Source organism: Diceros bicornis, chromosome 35, assembly GCF_020826845.1.
Source record: "Diceros bicornis minor isolate mBicDic1 chromosome 35, mDicBic1.mat.cur, whole genome shotgun sequence".
Lineage (NCBI taxonomy): Eukaryota > Metazoa > Chordata > Mammalia > Perissodactyla > Rhinocerotidae > Diceros > Diceros bicornis.
The window spans coordinates 7,521,249-7,543,710 of NC_080774.1; the positions used below are offsets into that span (position 1 = coordinate 7,521,249).

Genomic DNA, 22,462 nt, shown 5'->3' on the forward strand with positions numbered 1-22,462 from the left:
GTCTGCCAGCCGCGGTGCCGCGAGACAATAAGCCTTTATCGCGAGATTCAGGCCACCGCTGGATGGCTGTCGCGAGAAGCCTGAAGGCGGGGGCGGAGAGGAATTGGGGAGCATGCGCATTTAGCTCAGGGGCGGAGCCAAGCAGCCGAGAGGCTAACAGCCAGTAGGCGGTGCTCGTTAGCCGTGGTAGAGGATGGTGGCTGGGCCCTGGTCGGCGCGCGGAAGGGCATGCTGATTGGATAGCGGAGACGTGCACCTAAGTCAACAATGACTCCATATTAATAAGCCGGGGACCGTTGCCCCGGAGTCTGGGCTGCATCCTGCAGTCCTGACTAACTTCCAGTCTGCTGGATAAGTCACTTCTCTGCAGGGAGGTTACAGCTGGAATAAGCGTTTGATTTCATTTCAACGCCGTTCCCTATATTGGCGGAATTGATTCTTGAAAAGATAACGCTATTTAAATTTTTCTCATCGCCTACAGTCTCACCACCCTAACAGCTATTTTCATCACCTTCTTCGTGTTTACCTATCATTACGTGTGTTTTAAATTGGAATTAATCTCTCTCAACTCAGGCTTTCTCTCAGGAGGCTGAAGTCTGGTAGGTGTGTTTTAGCTTTGCTTCCATCTAGTTGTTTCATTTGGGAAAATCCCTTCATGTCCACACTCAGCCTGAGTCCCGTTTGTGAAGTGGGCATAACACTACAACACTTGCAGGGCTATGAGGGTTAGGGAAATGATGACAAAAAGTGCTCGGTAGGTGGTGGAGGTTGTTCTTTTCTACTTTGCTTTATCCTCCACTCACACCCGCCTCATTCCCCTCCTTCCCTGCCAACTCCATTCACCACCACCACTACTACTCTTCAAGTTTCTGCTCAGAACTTACTTTGTGTATGCAGGAAGCCATCTGGCATAATCTTTTCCATTAGAGACTGTGGCCTCCACTCTGACATCTTTCTTAAAAGAGTGTCTCCCCACCCCCCCTCACCCCCCACCCCCCGCAAAAGAGAGGCAATTCTACATGACATTAGTGAAAGAAGATCTTGTTCCCAAGCCTGTTTGATTCCAATAATAACAGCTTCCATTTATTGACACCCACCTCCCACTATGTGCCAAGAACCTGCTCATTTGGGGATAAAATCCAGGTGGATTCATTCCACAAAACTTCCTTGGATTCCTACTATGCACTAGGCACTGTGCTAGGCACTGGGGATACAGTGAATAAGAGACAACCCTACTCTCACTAAACTTAACAATCTTGGACATATTAGCTGATTTAATCTTCACAAATACCCTATGAAGTAGATATTGTCTCTAATTTCCAGAAGGTAAAATCGAAGTTCAAAGGCCGAAATAAGAATTAAGTTCACCTATGCTTAATATCACACAGCTAATAATATATTTTCTTGATCTTAAGATGCACATTTTTCATATTTTAACATCTCTCATATCAAGATGCATCGCAATGCATAGAGTCTTAGTGTTGTATTATAGTTTAATTGGCAGCATTTTTCTTTCTTAGCGATGCATAAAATAATGGTGCATCTTCAGTGGCATTAGATGTGATGACATATGGATATATGGCCAGTCCTGCGTAGTAGACCCAATGTCTTCAGTTCCATTCCTCACCCTTTTCCTGCTCTGCTTTGTAGGGAAGGGGGCGCTGACCCCTATAGACTGCATTCCCAGGCTTCCTTGTTCCAGAGCTTCCGGCTAGGTTCAGCCAATGGGAGACAGCAACAGGAGCAGCCCCTTTCCCAGCCACTCCACTCCACCCCACCCCCTTGGGTAGCATCTGTAGCGGTGGCTGGTTCTCCCTCTGCATTGTTAGGGGATCCCAGCCACTGGGCTCCTGTAACATAGCCCGTTCCCCGGATCTAGTCTCTAGCCTAGGGGTGGTGACTGATGGTTACTTGCTGCTGCTAATCTCTGAGTTGCCTCACCACCTCTGTTTAGCTTTTCAACAGTTCCATTCCCCATTGTAACCAAGCCCCTAAATGAAATTCTCCTCTGCTTTAAATACTTAGATGGAGTTCTGTTTTCTGGGTGGACTCTACCTGACACTGCTGGCCTTCAAACCCAGATTTGCACTTTCTAACGCACACCACAGCCTGTCAGCTCTCAGGTACTAAGAGGAGGAACGATAGTAAATGCAGAAACATCACAGTGGTTCCTCATCAGGAAGCCGCAGACTCTTTGAGAGGCGCTAGAATTATTGCAAAGGATACGGGAATCCACGTGTACACCAAATGTTGTCAGGAAATTGGCTAAATATCTTTCAGACGTAAGTATTACTATTTTCTAGTGTAAGTTACAGTTTTGTTCCGATAGTTGAATGTGATTGGCCTGGCTGCAGTCATGTCCAACCCTAAATCAGTCACCATAACTAGACAAGCCCTGAGTCAAGTGTCCACCTTTGGAGCTGGGTTTGGAGAGTGGGGACAGGGTACATCTCAAAGGGAATTTGAAGCCCTGTGACAGGAAGAGGGAATGATGCTGAAGTATCAAAAACAACAGACGTCCGCTACAGACATCCTCATACTCACATATGCTAAAAGTTATTAAATAATCTAGAGCCCTAACACATCAAGTGGGTGAATAGGTGAGGCAGACTTCCTTACTAACAGAATCCTGTTTTACTTGAGATAGCAGTGGGTCCAGCTAAAGATACTTGATTTCCCAGCCTCCCTTGCAGCGAACGTGGTTATGTGACACAGTTCTGGTCAATGTGGTATAGGTAGATGCTGAGGAGGGGCATCCCTTCTGTCAGGAAACATTGTGAAAGTTTTTTAAATGGCCGAAAAAGAATACTGGGTGTCCTGTCTAGCATACTCTTTGGTGTCATCTCCATCTTTCATTGTCTTTGAGCTATTTTACAGGTTTGTAAGTTGTAGAAAACTGGTAGTAATACAATTGGCTCTTGTCCATAGAAATGCAGTGAATTGTGTCTGGTGGAGCTGCAATTGATTATTTCTCTGTTGACTAGTTTTCCATCTATTTGTAAATTCATTTTAGCATTCCTGATTGCCTTTAAATGTATATATGATTACCTATGTGTGTATATTTTTTTAAATTCCCCTTTGAGTTGGTTTTAACGTCTTACTGATTCCCTTATTAATTGTGTGAAATAAAATCTTTGACACACATTTATTTTATAATTGGATGTCATGTTTTATTCTTTTAAAAATTGACCATTTAGCACTTTTTAAATAAAAAGGCAAGGCCTCACATAAAAAAAGCCTTGACCTTTCTTTCTTCTTTCTGATCGGAACACGAACATCTTGCAACCATAAGGGGCTGGCCTGAGAATGAAGGTGCATATGCTAAGGATTTGGCGCTGGAAACATGTAAATAGCCTGTGTTCCTGATAGCATCATTAAGTCACCAAATCGGCTCTTGATGGCCTCCCTTCTGTGAAAGACCATCACACACACACACCCATCTATTGAAACCAATGCAGTAAGGTTTTCTATTATACTACGGAATGCATTCCTAAATGATACTCTCAGAAATCCAGATATTTCCTTTAACACAAGAGGAAAACCTATGGTCAAGTAAAGCATGCCTGAAGGAAAGGGACAAAGGTGAGACCTGGCTGAAGGACTTTGGGGAAGTAATGTTGCAAGACCAGTCATTCAGAGGAAGCATGGAGGAAGGGGCATTCTGACACTTTCTGAGAAGTCGTCTACCAAAGAGAATGAAAGAGTTTGCCCTGGGACTTCTTGAATTAGAAGTGACTTCTTACCACATGTGACACCTTGTTATAACATCATCTATTTTCTCAAAAAATCATGGGTTTTACTTTTCTACTCTTGGGGCTGGATTGGCCCTTAGCCAGACATTTTCTGTCACCTGTTATTTTCTGGGCATTTTCAAGATGGTCACTTGGGGTGAAGTGGATGTTTGTTGATTGCCTTTCTAGCCTCCACTCTCTCTAACAGGTCCATTTTGGTTAAGAGGGGTTCATCTTTCCCCCATACTCTACCCGTGTGGTCCAACCGGACCTTCACAACCCCCTATCCAGAGGTAGAGCATGTGACCCAGGTGTAAGGCAATCAGCACATGGTGCCTTGCTGATAACAGTGATTAACTGATTTAAGGGTAGATTAATCAGAGAGAATCCCAGCACACTTTTGAGGGAGCTCCTAAGAAAGAGACTCTCTTTTTCCCACTGGACTTGAGTCTCAAAGGATGCACAAGAGAGTTGCTGACAGACACCTTGCCACCATGTGGCCTAAGGATGAAGTCAGTATGAAGGAGAGCAGAGTTGAGAGATAGAGAACATTTGACGCTTGATTCCAGCCACATCTGAAGTCAGCTCTAACCCTGGACCTTTTCGTTACAAAAGTCAACAAATTCCCATTTTTGCTTAAGCCAGTTTGAATTTGAGTGTCACTTTCAAATTAGTTCTGATGGATACATAGATTAGGGCTAGGGCTGCCCTTACAGGGGTTTATTAAGACCTGTTCTAGCCCAATGTTTCCCGACATTTTTTTTCCCCACAATGACACACACAATGATATTATGCCCTTGCAGAGCACAATCTCATAAACAAATCTACATTTTGATGAAACACCAAAATGATTACAAGGATGAACAGCATTATAATAATAATTTGTAATTTTCACAATTAATTACAATACATATGTAAGGTAGTTTGCTATGGATGATGGCAAATTAAATGGGCTGTCATTTGATTCCTTTCTTTCCTACTCAGGAAGGGATTTTGGAGTTCTTAGAACAAAGCTTGGCCCAAAGGGAAACATCGTAGGGCTAACCTTCAATCTGTCTCATTTGTTTTGTTTTTTTTTCTTTCTTTTTCTTTTAGCTTTTATTTATTTATTTATTTTTAAATTTTTTGTTTATTGCAGTAACATTGGTTTATAACATTGTATAAATTTCCAGTGTACATCATTATACTTCTATTTCTGCATAGATTACATCATGTTCACCACCCGAATACTAATTACAACCTTGTCTCATTTGTTTAAGTAAATAAAATTTCAAACTCTAATACTTTCATATTAGCAATATGAAAAATTACCAGACACATGCCATACGTAAAACTGAATTCAACATACAGTGGATCAAGATGCCCATGGATGAGAACTGCTAAGTGAATTGGGCTCAATTTATTCCCAAGCTATATGAGCTACCTTCAAAATCAATAAATTCTTCATCTCTTAGCTCTGGTCTAAATTGAAAACATTTATTGTTTTTCTGAAAAGAGAGTTTTGATTTGTCAGCTTTCTCTCTTGAAGGATGGATATCCTTCAAGAATTGCTCTCTCAAGAGCAAGATGGCACCTTTCTCTTGGATCTTTGATGTTCAAACTGGTTTCGAAAAAAAAAATTTTTAATGAAAAATGTTTTAAGAATCCAGCAGTGGATTCCAGTTTCAGGCATAGCTGGATCCTAGAGATAAAACAACATATTCAAGAATCTATCTCTTGGGCCGGCCCCGTGGCTTAGCGGTTAAGTGCGCGTGTTCCGCTGCTGGTGGCCCGGTTCGGATCCCAGGTGCGCACCGACGCACCGCTTCTCCAGCCATGCTAAGGCCGCGTCCCACATACAGCAACTAGAAGGCTGTGCAACTATGACATACAACTATCTACTGGGGCTTTGGGGAAAAAAATGGAGGAGGATTGGCAATAGATGTTAGCTCAGAGCTGGTCTTCCTCAGCAAAAAGAGGAGGATTAGCACGGATGTTAGCTCAGGGCTGATCTTCCTCACAAAAAAAAAAAAAAAAGAATCTATCTCTCTCAGAAAATTGTTAGGCAATTGTGAAAAGTGCTTATGGTTGGTAGTTCTAGGTAAATGTATGGGAGTTATTTTGTATTATCCTTGCAGTTTTTCTGTAAGTTTGAAATTATTTCAAATTGAAAAGTTTTTGGTTTTTTTTTATAATTTTATTTATTTATTCCCCCAAAGCCCCAGTAGATAGTTGTATGTCATAGCTGCACATCCTTCTAGTGGCTGTATGTGGGACGCGGCCTCAGCATGGCCGGAGAAGCGGTGTGTTGGTGCGCGCCTGGGATCCGAACCCGGCAGCCAGCAGCGTGCGCACTTAACCGCTAAGCCATGGCACGGGCCCAAAAAGTTTTTTTAAAAAGGAAATTATCTCTTTTCATCTCTTGCCTCCTTCCCTGTGCTTTCTTCATATTCCCCAAATACTTAGATTATTTTCTACTAGTTTAGCAATCCCAGAAAGAAGAGAGATTATCTCTTCCAATGGTTCTAGCAAACAACTCAGGTTAGTATCTGTCGTAGACTGAATGTTTATGTCCCCTCAAAATTCGTATGTTGAAATGCTAACCCCCAATGTGATAGTATTTGGAGGCCGGGCCTTTGGGAGCTGATTAGGTCGTGAGGTGGGATTAGTGCTCTTATAAAAGAGACCCCAGAGAGCTCCCTTCATCCTTCTGCCATATGAGAACAGCAGTCAGGAAGTGGCCCTCACCAGACAATGAATCTGCCGGCATGTAGATCTTGGACTTCCCAGCCTCTAGAACTGTGAGAAATAAATTTCTGTTGTTTATAAGCCACTCAGTCTGTGGTATTTTGTTAGAGCAGCCCAAGTGGACTAAGACAGTGAATCATTAGCCTTTTGAGTCCTGTGCCGACCACTGAGCCAATCACAGTGGCTGCAGGGATAAAATGATCTGACTTGCCTGGCCAGGTCACATGCCCATTCCTGGAGCCAAGGGATGGAGCCAAATCCTCCCAAACCTCAGAGACGGCCAAACCTCAGGGATGGATGGGTCAGCAAGGGAAACCAGGGTGTTAAAGCCAAAAGGAGGGCACATGATACTGGAAAGACAAAAACAGCATAAAACTACCTGTCATCTGAGCTCTTGATCCCAGCAGCCCTGCTCGAAGGGAGAAGGATCAGGGGGCCGAGATGATAGGGAAGGAGCAGGCATGACAGAGGTTAACGAAAACCAACCTGTCCTGCTTCTCCAAAAAGCAGAAGTTTAATAAGGTCATTTGCTCTTCTTGCAACGCAGGACTGACAAGGGACACAACGAATTCTGCCACAAAAGACCCATCAATATTCAACATAGAGGAGGACTAATTTACAAAGATGATACCATTTTATCACGATGGGGCAAGCACTTTGTTAAGTTTGCCGTGAAACCCATCTTTGCTTAGTCAAATCAAAGACCTCCCTCATCTAAGGGGCCCAAAGCCCCTTGACACTCTGAGAGTTGTATTACAACACATTTAAATATCTCTCTCTTTTATTATAAAAAGATTACAAGATATTCAAACAATACAGAAGTGCCCATGGTGAAAAATGAAAGTTTCTGCTTCTCCAGAGTGCTGTTAACATTTTGGTGCATATAATGATAATAGTAATAATAATAGGAATATTAGCTAAAACATACAGCATCTACTCTGTGTTGTACACTGTTCTAAGCACTTTACATAGATTAACTCATTTTACCTTCATATTCGAATGATGTGGGTAATATCATTTCCATTTTATACACGAGGAAATTGAACCTTAAGGAGGTGAAGTAGCTTGCAAGATCTCAAAGCCAATAAGGGAGAGAATTAACTTTAAACCCAGGCAGCCTAACTCCAGAATATGTATTCTCATCTTCCAGATTTTTTAAATGCATATACATATTTTTTTATTGAGTTGCAATTCACATAAAATTAACCATTTAAAGTGGTTGTAGTTCAGTAATTGTAATTCAGTGGCATTTGGTACATGGTTGTGCAAACACCACCTCTACCTAGTTCCAAAACATTTTCATCACCCCCCAAAAATGTGTACCCATTAGCACACACTCCCCATTCTCCTCTATCTCCAGTCCCTGGCAAACACTAATCTACTTTCTGTCTTTATGATTTATCTATTCTGGACATTTCATATAAATGGAATCATACAATATGTTACCTTTTGTGGCTGAATTCTTTCACTTAGAATGTTTTTGAGGTTCGTATACTTTGTAGAATGAATCATTGCTTTTTATAGTGAAATAATATTCCATTGTATGTATATACCACAATTTGTTTATCCATTCATCTGTTGATGAACATTTGGGTTGTTTCTACCTGTATTAGTCAGGATTCTTCAGAGAAACAGAACGAGTAGGATGTGTGTATATATATATAATATGTATATATATCTAAAGAGAGATTTTAAGGAATTGGCTTATATGATTATGAAGACTGGAAAGTCCAAAATCTGCAGGGTAGGCTGGCAGGCGGGATACCTAGGGAAGAGCCAATGTTGCAGTCACGTCTGAAGGCCATCTGCTGGCAGAATTTCTTCTTGCTTTGGAGAGGTCAGTCTTTGTTCTAGTAAGGCCTTCAACTGGTTGGATGGGGTTCACCCATATTATAGAGGGCAATCTGCTTTACTCAAAGTCCACCAATTTAAATGTTAATCTCATCCAAAAGACAACCTCACAGAAACATCCAGAAAATGTTTGGCCAAATATCTGGGCACACTGGCCCAGCCAAGTTGACACATAAAATAAATCTTCACACCACCTTTTGTCGATTGTGAATATGAACTGCTATGAGCTTTCGTGTACAAGTATCTGTTTGAGTCCTGTTTTCAGTTCTTTTGGGTCTATACCTAGGAGTGAAATTGTTGAGTTATGTGGCAATTATAACTTTTGAGGAACTGCCAAACTGTTTTCCATTGCAGCTGAACCATTTTGCATTCCCACCAGCAATGTACGAGGGCATATGTATTATTTTCTAACTTCAAAACATGGGATTATGCTACACAAACTCCAGTACATTTTTTATATTTATTTTTTTCAGTTAACTGTATATCTTGGACATCTTTCTGGGTCAGTACTTATAACTCAGTCTCATTCTATATGGATAGCAGAGAAGCTTGGAACAGGGCTTGGCCTGAAGGAAGTGTTATATAAGTGAATGCTATTATTCTTTTTAATAAGTATATAGTATTTTATTGAATGGAGTCTCCATAATTTATCTCATTTCCCACTGGCAATTAAGTTGCTTTCAATTTTATTTAACTTTTTATTATGGAAAATGTAGACAAGGAGAGAGAAGAGGACAATAAATGTCCATGTTCTCATATTCCAGCTATAAAAAACTCATAACATCTCTTTTTCTATTTCTGTCCCCCTCTCTTGTTGAATTCCTTGGAATCGCGTCCCAAATATCATATAATTTCATCTACACATATTTCATTATTTATTTCTAAAAGATAAGGACTCCTTTTTTTTTCTTTTTTAAAGGTTTATTTTATTTTTTTTTCCCCAAAGCCCCAGTAGATAGTTGTATGTCACAGTTGCACATCCTTCTAGTTGCTGTATGTGGGTCGCGGCCTCAGCATGGCCGGAGAAGCGGTGCATCGGTGTGCGCCTGGGATCTGAACCCGGGCCGCCAGCAGTGGAGCGCAAGCACCTAATTGCCAAGCCACAGGGCCAGCCTCAAGGACTCCTTCTTTAAACGTAACTGAAATACCATTATCACATCTATGATAATTAGCAATAATTCCTTAATATCCTTAATTAGCCAATCAGTGTTCAGATTTCCCCAAACACCTCATACTTTTTAACAGTTGGAGTTGTTTGAGTCAGAGCACAAACAATTGGTTAATGTATCTCTCAAATCTCTTTGAATCTACAGTTTCCTCCTCTCTTCTTGATTTTTCTTGTACTTTATATGTAGAAAATCTATTGTTTGCAATTTTTTTAAAATTTTATTTATTTATGTTTTTCCCCCCAAAGCCCCAGTATATAGTTGTATGTCATAGCTGCACATCCTTCTAGTTGCATGTATGTGGGACTAGGCCTCAGCATGGCCGGAGAAGTGGTGCGTCGGTACGCGCCCGGGATCCGAACCCAGGCCGCCAGCAGCGGAGCGTGAGCACTTCACCGCTAAGCCACGGGGCCGGCCCCTGTTTGCAATTTTTAAGACTAATTTTGAAATGGTGAGGAACTGCCTTGTCAGAGCTTGTGTCAGGTGAGGGTAACCCCCCAGTCATGCTGTGAAGCAATCCCCATCCCTCCTCTTAACTTTTGGGCCCCCGGCTTTCTCCTGGGCTGAGGCCCTATTGAGCAGAAATGAACAAAAAACATGATAAATCATTTAGATTTAAATTTGGTCTTCCTAATGGCTTCCCTTCCCATAGAGGGCATTTTGAAATAGTTGGGTAGAGAAAGGAACTCTAGGACTCAAACACTGAGATGGTAAATGTCACTGTAGTGAGTTGAATGGTTGTTGCCCCACAAAAGATATGTCCACGTCTTCACCCCTGAAAACTGTGAATATGGCCTTATTTGGAAAAAGAATCTTTGCAGATGTAATTAACAGTCCTGAGATGAAATCATCCTGGATTATCTGGGCTCTAAGTCCAATGGCAAGTGTCCTTATAAGAGGCACACAGAGAGGGCCATGTGACCATGGAGGCAGAGATTGGAGTGATGCGGCCACAAGCCAAGGTGTGCCAGCAGCCACCAGAAGCTGGACAAAGCAAGAAACAAGCTCTTCCCTAGAGCCTCTGGAGGGAGCACAGCCCTGCAACACCTTCGTTTCAAACTTCTAGTTTCCAGAACTTCGAGAGAATAAATTTCTCTTGTTTTAAGCCACCAAGCTTGTGATAATTTATTACAACAGCCACAGGAAGCTAATACAGTCACAGACTCAGGTCCCTGGCCGGGAAGGGCATCTGGGGAAGCAGAGTCCCTGGATCTCTACCTGTGAAACAAGAAGAAATATATAAAAAATATTGGTCTTGGGGCTGGCCCCGCGGCATAGCAGTTAAGTTTGTGCGCTCCGCTGCTGGCGGCCTGGGTTCGGATCCCGGGCGCGCACCGACGCACCGCTTGTCCCCAGTCACCCACAACTTGCAATTGGCATATGAAGTGGAGGACAGTCTCATGGGACTGAGCCTTTAACCTGTGGGGTCTGTGCTAATTCCAGTTAGTGTCAGAACTGAAGTGAACTGTAGGACACCCAGCTGGTGTCGCAGAGAATTGCTTGATGTGGGAAGAAAAATCCCATGCATCTGGCATCAGAATTGTGAGTGTGGCAGTAGTGTGGGAGTAAAGGAGAAATGCACAGGAGAAGTGTGTCTTCCCAATACACTGCCACAGGGACAGTTCCTCCTCCTGCCACCTACTAGGCTGCCCCCACAGAAATGTCTACTTCCTGCCCCATCACATATAAAGTGAAATGTTCTCTTATAAAGTGGAGGAGGCGGCACGGCAGGGCCCAAGAGCCCCAAGCTCACGCCAGATCAGCGTGGCAGGTGTGTTCACAAGTTCTTTCAACTCACCCTGCCTGTTCAGTGGTGTCTTCTCACAGCCAGGAAAATAAGTAAACTGCAGAGTTCTGGAATCACTTGTTCATTTACTTATTCAGGACATATTTACTGGGTGTCCCCTTGGTGTCAGGCGTTGGGCTATGTTCTGGGCGTGCAAAGCTGAACTGGACCCAGAGCTAGTCTTCATAGAGATGGGGGCTGGGGTCAGACACGTTACAATACTGCATGCTAAGTGCGGGGGTGGCAGAAATGGTGCAGAGAAGAAGGTCTAACCCAGACTAGAGAGGGAAATTCACAGAAGGCTTGGGGGTTAGAAGAAGTGGTGTCCCATGGGCTTCCTATGTGGTAGCCCCAAACTACAGGTGGCTTTTAAATTTTAAATTATTACAATTAAAAGATATTGAAAGATCAGTTCCCACTAGCCCTATTTCAAGTGCTCAATAGCTACATGTATATTACAGAACTTTTCCATTATTGTAGAAGTTCTATTGGAAGATACTGGTCTAGGCTGAGGCCAAAAAAAGAGGAGTTATCCAGGACCAGGAGGGAAGGAGATGTTCCCCCAGTGGTCCCTATAAGACAGCCTTTGGATACTAAACATAGTTATGGCTCTTGTTGGAGGTGTCAAGGCCGGTTCCCGTGGTGCCTTGTCAGCCATCTCGAATTCCCTGCTAAGGACAAGAGGGAGCTATTCGAGCATTCGACCAGATTTGATCTTTGGAGGATGGATTGGAGGAGGACCAATCGGGAGGCAGTTGTGTTCCTCCAGAACTTTGGACCAGCCAAAGTGGTAGCACTGCGGGTGGAGAGAGATTTAGGGCATATGATCAACAGATTGGGGATTGTGGTGAGCAAGGAAGGAGAAGGAAGGAAGCTTACTGCTTAAGCTATTTGATGGATAGAGCTAACAGTTCCCTTTGTCTGATGTGCAATCTGAGGAAGAGGATGAGAAACTTTTTTTAAGTGATAATATTGATGTGGATATCTATAATATCCCCCATATGGCTCACCATGGAACACATTAGAAAGAGAAAACAGGGACTCTGAGCCCGCAGAATTTGTGGTTGACAATGGGCAGTACTGGAGGGCAGGCAGAGAGCAGAGGAGGGGGAACAAAAGCCTATTGCTTCCCTTCTCTCTTTTTCAACTATTCCTCCAATGCTTTACAATGCCACTCACTCAAAAATGGCTCCCAACCGCCACTGAATTCAAGGTCCCCTGCAAAACAGCCCCACTGGACATGCCTGTCTTGTTCCTTACAGTTCCATGACATAGACTCCAAATTCCAAACTCCTCGAAGGTTCCTCAGATGCCCCCTCCAGCCTTACTTTTTCCATGCTCTTCATTTTGTCTGGAATGTCTGTTCCTTCTATTTTTGCCCCTAGAAATTTTAACAACTCTCCCTCATGCACAAAACTCCAATGAACCAGTTGCATTTTTTTAAAACACATATTAAAATAAAGTTATAGCTATAAAGTCAAAATATATATGTATATTACTCTATATCACCTAAAATAATCTCACCTATCATCTGTGGTGTATCTACCACATTTTGGAAAATATTACCTTAAACTACTTATTCTATTTGCTTTTATTTATTGTTATTTACGTACTTGTCTTATTTCCCCTACTAAACACTGAGCTCCAAACAGCAGATAATACCTTCCTCTTTCGGGAGATCCTGAAGCATATAGCAAAAACACCTAGGAGGTCCACTGAATAAACATTTTTAAATCAATAAAGCTTCTATTTTACATTAGGTACTGTAATAGTAGCTAGCAGTAACAATAAGATCAGTAACAAAATTTGGTTTAACATTGTTTTTAAGACTACTTTTCTTAGAGCAGTTAAGGTTCACTGGAAAATTGAGGGGAAGGTACAGAGATTTCCCACATACCTCCTGCCCCCGTACATGCAACAGTAGACCTTCAGAGAAAAAGAAACCTATCTTTTCTTTCTTAATCCTCTGCCTTCCAGCTAATTCTACAGTCAAAGAGAGAGAGAAGGTGATTTGACAAGACAGAAAGAGTGTGGAAAAGAAAAGCAGATGTTTGTCACGCAGGAAAAGGGAAGCACTTGTGTTTATAAGAATCTCAACAGCATCTGCCAGCACAGAAGCAAGAATATTTTGTATTTGTTGAAAAATCCAGCTTGACCATATTAAGGTATTCAGAGTTACACACCCTGGAGTGTTGCCCACCCTGGAGTGTTACAGCCCACATTAGTTACCTCCTGTTAGTTCACGTCTTCTCACAGAATCCCAGAGGCCCCCAGAGTGAAAGTGTCTGCTATCAGCTCTCATGAAAAGTAGAAGCTAGTCACTCAGATCCTTATTCTATGTCCTTCCTGCAAGAACATGGACTTTGTCTCCAAAGACCTCTTGGATTATTGAGGGAGCTAAATTTAGATGTCTGATGGACACGCTTATTTATTAGAAGTTATGAGACTAACAAGTAGGGTGTGAGGAGGAAAGTGGCAGGAGAATGATATTGGAAAGGTAGTTTAGGAACACCTGTGAAGGGCTTTGTATACCAATCCAAGTAATGTGACCTTTACCTAGAGCCGAGGTGACAAACTCAAAATACCACAGAGACCAGGCATGTGAATGCTTGAAACTGACCATGTAATAGGGAGTTGTGGGGACTGTGGCAAAATGGAGAGTTCTTGCCCTGACTAAAGGAGGCGGCTACTCTCCGCTCCAGCTGATTGTTACTATGTGGGATTGTTGGCCCAGTGCGGCCAGATCTTCAGTTTCCCAAGAGATGCTGAAAATCCAGGTTTTTATAGGATGGTCCCAGGTTTTTAAACCAAACTGGTTTTTGAACCAGATATGGCCCACAGGCCATCTAGTCTATCACCTTGGTATTGAAGAGAACTAATGAAGGTTTTTAAGTGAGAAAAAAGGATATGATCATATCTGTGCTTTAGAAAAACCACATTGTGGAATGAGAGAGGAATTACAGGGAATAGACTAGAGGAAAGGAAACCAGTTAGGAAACTCTTTCAACAGTTTCAACAGGTGGGAGGTGACAGTGGTCATGCTAGGGTGAGGGCAGAGAGGGATGTTGTCGGGCTAATCTGGAGTGCAGGCTTCAGTGGGAAGAATTTAGCTTAAGTCAGCATCTGGAAAAAGGCATCCGCATGCTTTCAACGCACTCCCTCCCCCACCCGTTTCCTCAGCTGGGAGCTGAAAGGCACAGGGCAGATAGGTCAGCTCTAAAGCCAAAGGAGAGGAAATTTTAGCAAAGACTCCCATCATTGGTGCAATCTATTTTTACCTACAATTATTTTAGAGATAGACTCCTTGACCAACCGCCCTGACCTTCATTTGCCCCCGTCAGTGGGCTCAGCATTAATTGATTTTATTTAATTGATTTTAATTAAAATTAAAAACATATATCATGGGCTGGCCCCGTGGCTTAGTGATTAAGTGCTCATGCTCCGCTGCTGGTGGCCCGGGTTCGGATCCCGGGCGCGCACCGACGCACTCCTTCTCCGGCTATGCTGAGGCCGCGTCCCACATACAGCAACTAGAAGGATGTGCAACTATGACATACAACTATCTACTGGGGCTTTAGGGAGAAAAAGGAGGAGGATTGGCAATAGGTGTTAGCTCAGAGCTGGTCTTTCTCAGCAAAAAGAGGAGGATTAGCATGGATGTTAGCTCAGGGCTGATCTTCCTCACAAAAATAAATAAATAAATAAATCAAAATAAAAACATATATCATGGTGTTTGGCTTTTTTGAACAGCCAGTGGGAAACTCAGAGCCAAATCCTCTTTTGCAAACAGCAGAGGGAGGAGCTGGCTCCTGTTTCACAGAGACAGATCCATGAGAAGTGGCTTCAGATGCATTTCATGGTCTTGCTGGTTGTGCAACTGGTCACTTGGGTCCACGGAAGGGTACATAGGGTCGGAGTTGCAAATGGAGGGAGGAAAGGCAACACACTTCAAGGAATTTTTTTACCAACCAACAAGTGCAGTTTTCAGAGCTTTTTTCCTCCGCAGACCCTTCCAAGGTTTGAGTGCTGTATTTCTGGGTGTGGGCGCAGGAAATGGCTCTGAGGACGGGAGAGCAAAGCCTCCCGTCTGGCACAGCCTGGGAGCGCCCCCTGGGACGGGGGAGAGGACAGAGCGGTCAGGCAAAGGTTAGGGAGGAAAGCAGAGGCAGAGGCCCAGAACGGCCCCGGGAAGTGTTTGTATTTCTCCACCGGGAGGGAGAACAAACAAGCTTTTCTCGTACCTTCTGAGCAGCTTTGTGTGCTCTCCAGCACAGAGTGAGTCTAAGGAGAAGGCATAAGGCTGAAAATAAAACCATTCTGGGGCTGGACCCCACAACTCCTCTCCAGCATGAATCTCATCAGAGCTGCCAGCCGCTTCCCCGAAATGACCGCTTGTCCGAAATTACATGCATTTCAAAGCCTTGAGATGCTACAGGCTTCGGCTCTCGGGGACACAAGCAGCTTGTGACCCAGGCTCCAGAGAAAGGACTTCCCCGAATCTCTCGTTTCCTCACTGGTTTCTGTTCTCCTGGGAGTGGCTGCATCCACGTACACGTGTGGTCCCTGCGTCCCAGAGTGAAGAGGTTGGAAAAACAGCAGCCGGGCGAGCAGTAGCGTCAGATAAGCATCTGTGTCTTTGTGGGGACCCCACAGCCTGGCACACAGAGCACTTGCCCTCTGTCCACCATGGACAACGAGTCATGCTGCGTCATCGAGGGGGATTCCATCCCTCAGGTGATGCCACCACTGCTGATCCTGGCCTTCGTGCTCGGCGCCCTGGGCAATGGCATAGCCCTGTGTGGTTTCTGCTTTCACATGAAGACCTGGAAGCCGAGCACTATTTACCTTTTCAACTTGGCCGTGGCCGACTTTCTTCTCATGATCTGCCTGCCCTTTCGGACAGACTACTACCACAGACACAGACGCTGGGCCTTTGAGGATATTCCCTGTCGGGTGGCGCTCTTCATGCTGGCCATGAACAGGGCTGGGAGCATCGTCTTCCTTACGGTGGTGGCTGTGGACAGGTATTTCAAAGTGGTCCACCCCCACCATATGGTGAACACCATCTCCAACCGGACTGCGGCTGGCATCGTCTGTGCCCTTTGGACCATGGTCATCCTGGGCACTCTGCATCTTTTGATGGAGAACCATCTGTGTGTGCAAAAGGAGACCATATCTTGTGAGAGCTTCATCATGGAGTCAGCCAATGGCTGGCACGACGTCATGTTCCAGCTGGAGTTCTTCCTGCCCCTTGGCATCATCTTATTTTGCTCCTTCAAGATTATCTGGAGCCTGAAGCAGAGGCAGCAGCTGGCCAGGCAGACTCGGATGAAGAAGGCCACCCGGTTCATCACGGTGGTGGCCGTTGTGTTCATCATATGCTACCTGCCCAGCGTGTCGGCCAGACTGTATTTCCTCTGGACGGTGCCCACGAGCGCTTGCGATCCGTCTGTTCACGTAGCCCTCCACGTTACCCTCAGCTTCACCTACATGAACAGCATGCTGGACCCCCTGGTGTATTACTTTTCAAGTCCTTCGTTCCCCAAATTCTACTCCAAGCTCAAAATCAGCGGTCTGAGACCCAAACGTCCGGGAGGCTCCAAGACACGGAGGCCAGAAGGGACGCCAATTCCAACCTCTGTCGCAAGAATTGCATCAGTGTAACAAATAGCTTCCAAAGCCAACCCGATGTCCAGTGGCATCTCCGCATGTGTTGAATGGCACTAAAACAGACAAACAGACAAAATCAAGGAGGACAGATGGACGACTTAGAAATACTTCATGCTAAGGGGTAGGGGGCTTTGAAAATGCCACCCTTTCTTAGCTGTATCTTCCTCACTGTTGGAAATGAAATTCGGGTTACTACGCTTTTTTGGAAGGTCCCAGTTGAGATGTGAGTCGGTTGCATATATATGATCTGATTACAATGACAAGGGACAATATATGCATGTAATGGGGCATGTGTGTGTTGGGCAGGGGGTTAGGAAGAGCTGGGCTCCTGTGTAATTTTAAATGGCTGAGTGAATAGGTACCAATGTTTAAACTAGTCCTGTGCTCTCTCTGAGGGAGTTAGTGAACTTAATGACTTACCAGTATTTCCTGTCTTCTGACCTTAAATTGTTACTTATCTTGGGAAATAGAAACTGAAGTAAGTCAATACTTTTATTTCAGTCTGAGTGAGGCTCTTTAGATTGGGATGTCTTGATCCTGATGATTTTGATCTTCACAGGGGCCCTATATACGTTTCTGACTTCTCAGTAGCCCAGGAAGAATGACTGCAAAATAATTCGCTCTGACCTCCTTCTAGCTCCACATTTTCCTGCAAGTTGTTCCATCTCAAAGAAGGTGCTGAGGGATGTGTTTACCTGCCCTGATTTTTCTAGTGGGAGCTGAGTGCTTGAAAAAATCCTGTTGGCCTTTGGGCAGTGCTGAGTCCAGCGTTCATGCTTTTGACTGCTTGTTATGTGACTATGAGTTGAAATTATTCATTCAGTCATTCTCCACTTATTTACTGAATTCATATTCTGTGCCAGGCACTGTGCTAGTGTCCCTTTTAGCTGGAGGGTCATCAGTCAACCCTTGTGTGACAGCAAAGTTTTTTTTTGGGGGGGTGGGGAAGTGCGGCAAACAGAAGTTAATGACCTTCACGCTTTCAATGAATATAGTTTCTAGACCTGTTCTCTGCAAACATTAGTGTTTTCCTCTTATTGGAGGAATGTGTACAAACACCAAAGGGCAAAAAGGGTAAGTGTCACTTATGCACATGAGTTTCCCAAACATGTACCTACATCCACCAGAACTAGATGATTCTATGAAATGACAGGCTGCCCTGCCCTAGATTAGGAGGAAAGATTTCAAGCCAACCTTAGCTCCGTTCTCATGCCACAAAGTTGTGAAAGTCACTCTTGGCTCCTTTATTTACACTTTCTCAACTTTCCAGGGTACTCTCTGCACTTCAGGACCTTACCGGCTTTTAGTTCTTTGGCCTCGAAACACCCCTATCGGCTGTCTTTACTGTTTCCTTTTTCAGAGGCACTGCACAGCCTCGTGATGAAAAGCGGGGGCTGTAGAAAGTCAGATGAATCTAAGTTTGAATCCCAGCCCAACCACTTATTAGATGTGTGATCTGGGGGCATATTTTATTTAACCACTTTTAGCTTCAGTCTCCTCACCTGTCAAACGGGGGTAACAATAATGTTGACTTCAAAAGATCGCTGAGTGGATTCAACGAACATAAGATCCTGAGGCATAGGGACCTTGTTCACTGTGACATCCCCAGTGCCTAGAAGAGGGCTCGCACACAGTAGGTGCTCAATAAATATTTGAATGCATGAATAAGTGCATGTAAAGAATTAAGCGCGGTGTCTAGCAGTAAGTGCTCAATATTATGACTTATTATGTTAATACACTTTACACATAAAGAAACTGAGGCACAGAAGCAATTTCTCTTGGGGTTCAGAGGCCCTAAGTACTGCTGTATTGTCACTACCTGAATCCCCCTGCTCTCCAGTTGCCTGGGGAGGAGCAAAAGCAAGGATTCCTGTCAGCATCAAGGAACATATGTCCTCCTGGAAGAAATCTGTGAAAATCCACACTTCCGCTTTTAATTCTATTCTTAGTTATAATTCTTTCCTGGGCTGCTCCCTTGTTGCTTCCTCTAATAAAAATGGGTTCCTAAAGGAAGTCTGCGTCCTGTGTGTGACCCTATGTTAAAAGACTTGTTAAGACTTTACCCTCCAAGGAAAAAAGTCTAAAAAATCCAGAAGCTCATGGTGGGCAGAGGGTCTCATTAAAAAACAGCAAGAACAAACAAAAAGAAAGAAAAATCAAACAAAAACCCAAAGACAGTCTTGACTCGAATTTTGCTTCCCGTTTTAAATTCATAGAATGTGACAAAAAGAAATCTTATTAAGAAGTGTTCTTCAGAAATTTTAAGGAAGAGGTGTATAGCTTTGTTGACAACACTTTGTTTAAACTCCCTGAAATAGAAAAATGTAATTGATTTAGAAGAAAATGTTTTCTCCTCTTACTCAGGGTCTTTCAGGAAAAGTCACACAAAAGCTAGCAGGGATATCAGACCACAGAGTCTATAGGAATCGTATGGAAAAAATAAGAGGTACCTTTTATTGGCTGACAGTGCAAAAATTTAAGGCCTGGTCTATTCTCAGGATGGGTTTCTTACCCTTTATTAAAACTGAAGTGGTTAAGATGGTGTCTGAAGTCACCAGAGTGCAGGAGCTACTTGGACAGGACTAGAACTCTGAGCACAAGGGGTTAAGCCAATTGTTTAAGATTCTACAGCAAGGTGGAGAGTTGGCCACACTGCAATGCACTACCTCAACTTGCTTGCCCTCTGGGCCTTCTAATCCAGACGTTTCCAATATGACTCAAGACCCCATCATCACAGTGAGTGCTTAAATGGCTTCAGGACCAGCTACACAATTTGCAGCGCCCAGTGCAAAATGAAAATGCAAGTTCCCTTGTTCAAAAAGTATTAAGAATTTCAAGATGGCAATAGCGACCATTAAAACTAAACACAAGACCTTTCTGAGCTCATCCATGAAGCTGGGGCACTAAATTTTATATATGTATATACACACACATATATATATATACAGGTTGAGATAGTATTTATATATATTTGTATACATAACTATACAGGTGGTATATTTATATACATAAACCATACAGGTTGTATATTTATATACATAAACTATACAGGTTGTATGTTTATATACATAAATATACAGGTTGTATATATGTATACAGGTTGAGATGAGTAGAATGAATAGATGGGCTCACATATGGGCCTAATCTATATTCAGCTCCCAGTGATGATACAGTGAGAGTGGGAAAGAGTCAATATTTTATTCCTTGTAAAGATTCATTCATTCATTCATTCATTCATTCTCTGTTTCAAGGAACATTTATTAGGCACCAGCTCTGTACAGTAGAAATACAAATGAAAAACACAGCCCCTGACCCCATGGGGTCTATTGTAGAAACCAAGGAAAAATAAAATTACCATTCAGGCCAACAGCTGTGAAAATGGTAAACACAGGGCTCTACAGGAGAACCCAGGGACCCTTAATCCTGACTTAGGGGGTGGGGGAAGCCTTCTCATAGGAAGTGACTCATGAACTTGGTCCTGAAGGATGGCGAGAAGGCAACCAGCTGAGTCAGTGGGAAAAGGTACTGCAATTGGAGAGGAGAGACATGAGCAAGAGCAGATTGCTTGGGAACCACGGGAAGATCAGTGGGACAGGGATGGAAAGTCCAGGCTGGGGCCGGGACACCTGATAAGAGGTGAAGCCAGGAGATCCACCGGAGAGAGAAGGGTCTGTTTACAACCCACCATGACTGAAGACTATTCATAGTGTTTCAGATTCTTTCTTTCTAAAAAGGAATTACGTTTCTTTATATTTTTGCTTTAAAATTCAAAGAACAAACAAATATATAAAGTAAGATGTAAAAGTCTTCTTTTCACTCCTTTTAAACTCATTTCCTAGAGGTGATGACTTAACATTTGGGGCATATACATACTTGCACACACAAATGAGTCTCTTGTTTTGCTAAAGTAGGATTATTATATATAAAACACAGTTTTGCCAAGTATTTTTATCATGACTAGCTTCCCACATGAGAACAGAGATCAAGCTCATGGGTTTTAATTATATTTCATTGTATAAAAGAACCACATATAGTTTATTTAACCAATGGCATTTTAATGGATATTTAAGTTGTTTCCAATTTTCCTCCATTGCCACCATGCTATGGTGAATATTCTGAAGGCACTATCTTTGGATTCACGTGCCAGGATTTTTGGAAGATAAATTCTTAGACGTGGAATTGTTGGGTCAAAGGGCAGGCATACTGGGTGAGGCAGTGTGCACAGTGGCTGACAGCATGGCCCCTTGGAGCCAGACTGTCTGGGTTCAAATCCTATTTTCCTTTACTTATTAGCTGTGTGATCTCGGGCAAGTTACCTAACCTCTCAGTGCTTTATTTTCCTCGTCTGTAGAATGGGGACAAGAATAGTACCTGCCCCTAGGGTGTTTGTGAGTACTAAATGAGTTTAGATGTATGAAACACCTAGAGTAATGCCCAACGTAGAGTAAGCACTACATCTGTTAGTTCATCTTATTATCTTGTATTAGCTCTTATTATATTAGCTCTGATTATAATCTTGATAGATACCACCAAATTGTCCAACAAAAAGGCTGAGCCAACATGTTCCCACCAACAGTGTATGAAAAAGCCTTCTTCCACACTCTTCCACAAACAGGGTCTTGTTTGTTTTGTGTGTTTTTTGTAAAAAAAAAAAAAGAAAAAGACACTTCACTTCTTTAAAGTGGTGAAGTCTAACGTATCAATTTTTTCTTTTGTTGATGTGCATTTGGTATTGTACCTTAGAAGGCTTTGCCTAAGCCAAGATCATGAAGACTTATTCTCAGGTTTTCTTCTGAGAGTTGTATGTCTTACATTTAGATCTGTGATCCATTCTGAGTTAATTTTTGTGTCCATTGCAAGGAAGCGGTCCAACTTCATTCTTTGGCATGTGGCTATTCCAAGGACCACACTGTCTTGATTACTGTAGATTTGAAGTAAGTTTTTAAATTGGGAAGTGTAAGTTCTCCAACTTAGTTCTTCTTTTTCAAGATTATTTGGTTATTCCAGTTTGCCCTTAGGGTTTTTACATTAAATTCAGCACAATGTTTCAAAATCCTGAAATGCCCTTCTCCTTTCTTTTTATAGGTCCCTGCTTGTCAGTATCATCCATTTCCTCTCTACCTCCTTACTTCTCAATTTCTCCTACTTCTTCCTCTTCATTAGTGGTCCAGAGGTCTCTCACTTCCCAAGTGTCTAGCCAACTCAATGTCATTTACCATTTGCAGAGGCAAGTCTCCCAAAATACCCCCAATGAACTATGCTTCCTGTACTCCCACCCTATGTGGCCCCTCCCAGTAGAATATGGACTGGCTCTGTGACTCGCTTTAACCAACAGAATGCAGTGGAGTTGATGTTCTGGGATTTCCGAGCCCAGGCATTAAGAAGTTCTGCTGTGTGCTTTTGGAAGCCTTGAGTAGCCTTGTAAGAAGTCCAGCCTACCCCGTGGAAAGAATGTGTGAAGAGGCTGTGTGTAGATGCTACATAGAGATGCCACATAGAGAGACACAAGAGAATGAGAACCAAGCAGCTGA

General features: G+C 43.1%; 1 protein-coding gene across 1 annotated transcript; it reads left to right on the forward strand.

Annotated features, from left to right (window-relative positions):
- Positions 1 to 15,947: 15,947 nt before the first annotated feature.
- On the forward strand, positions 15,948 to 16,925 carry HCAR1 (hydroxycarboxylic acid receptor 1). Its single transcript, XM_058532265.1, has one exon. The coding sequence runs from the start codon at positions 15,948 to 15,950 to the stop codon at positions 16,923 to 16,925; it is 978 nt and encodes a 325-aa protein (XP_058388248.1).
- The last annotated feature ends 5,537 nt before the right edge of the window (positions 16,926 to 22,462 follow it).

Excerpts from the sequence above, each read along its gene's own strand:
- HCAR1 (XM_058532265.1), top strand. The coding sequence starts at position 15,948 with ATGGACAACGAGTCATGCTGCGTCATCGAGGGGGATTCCATCCCTCAG.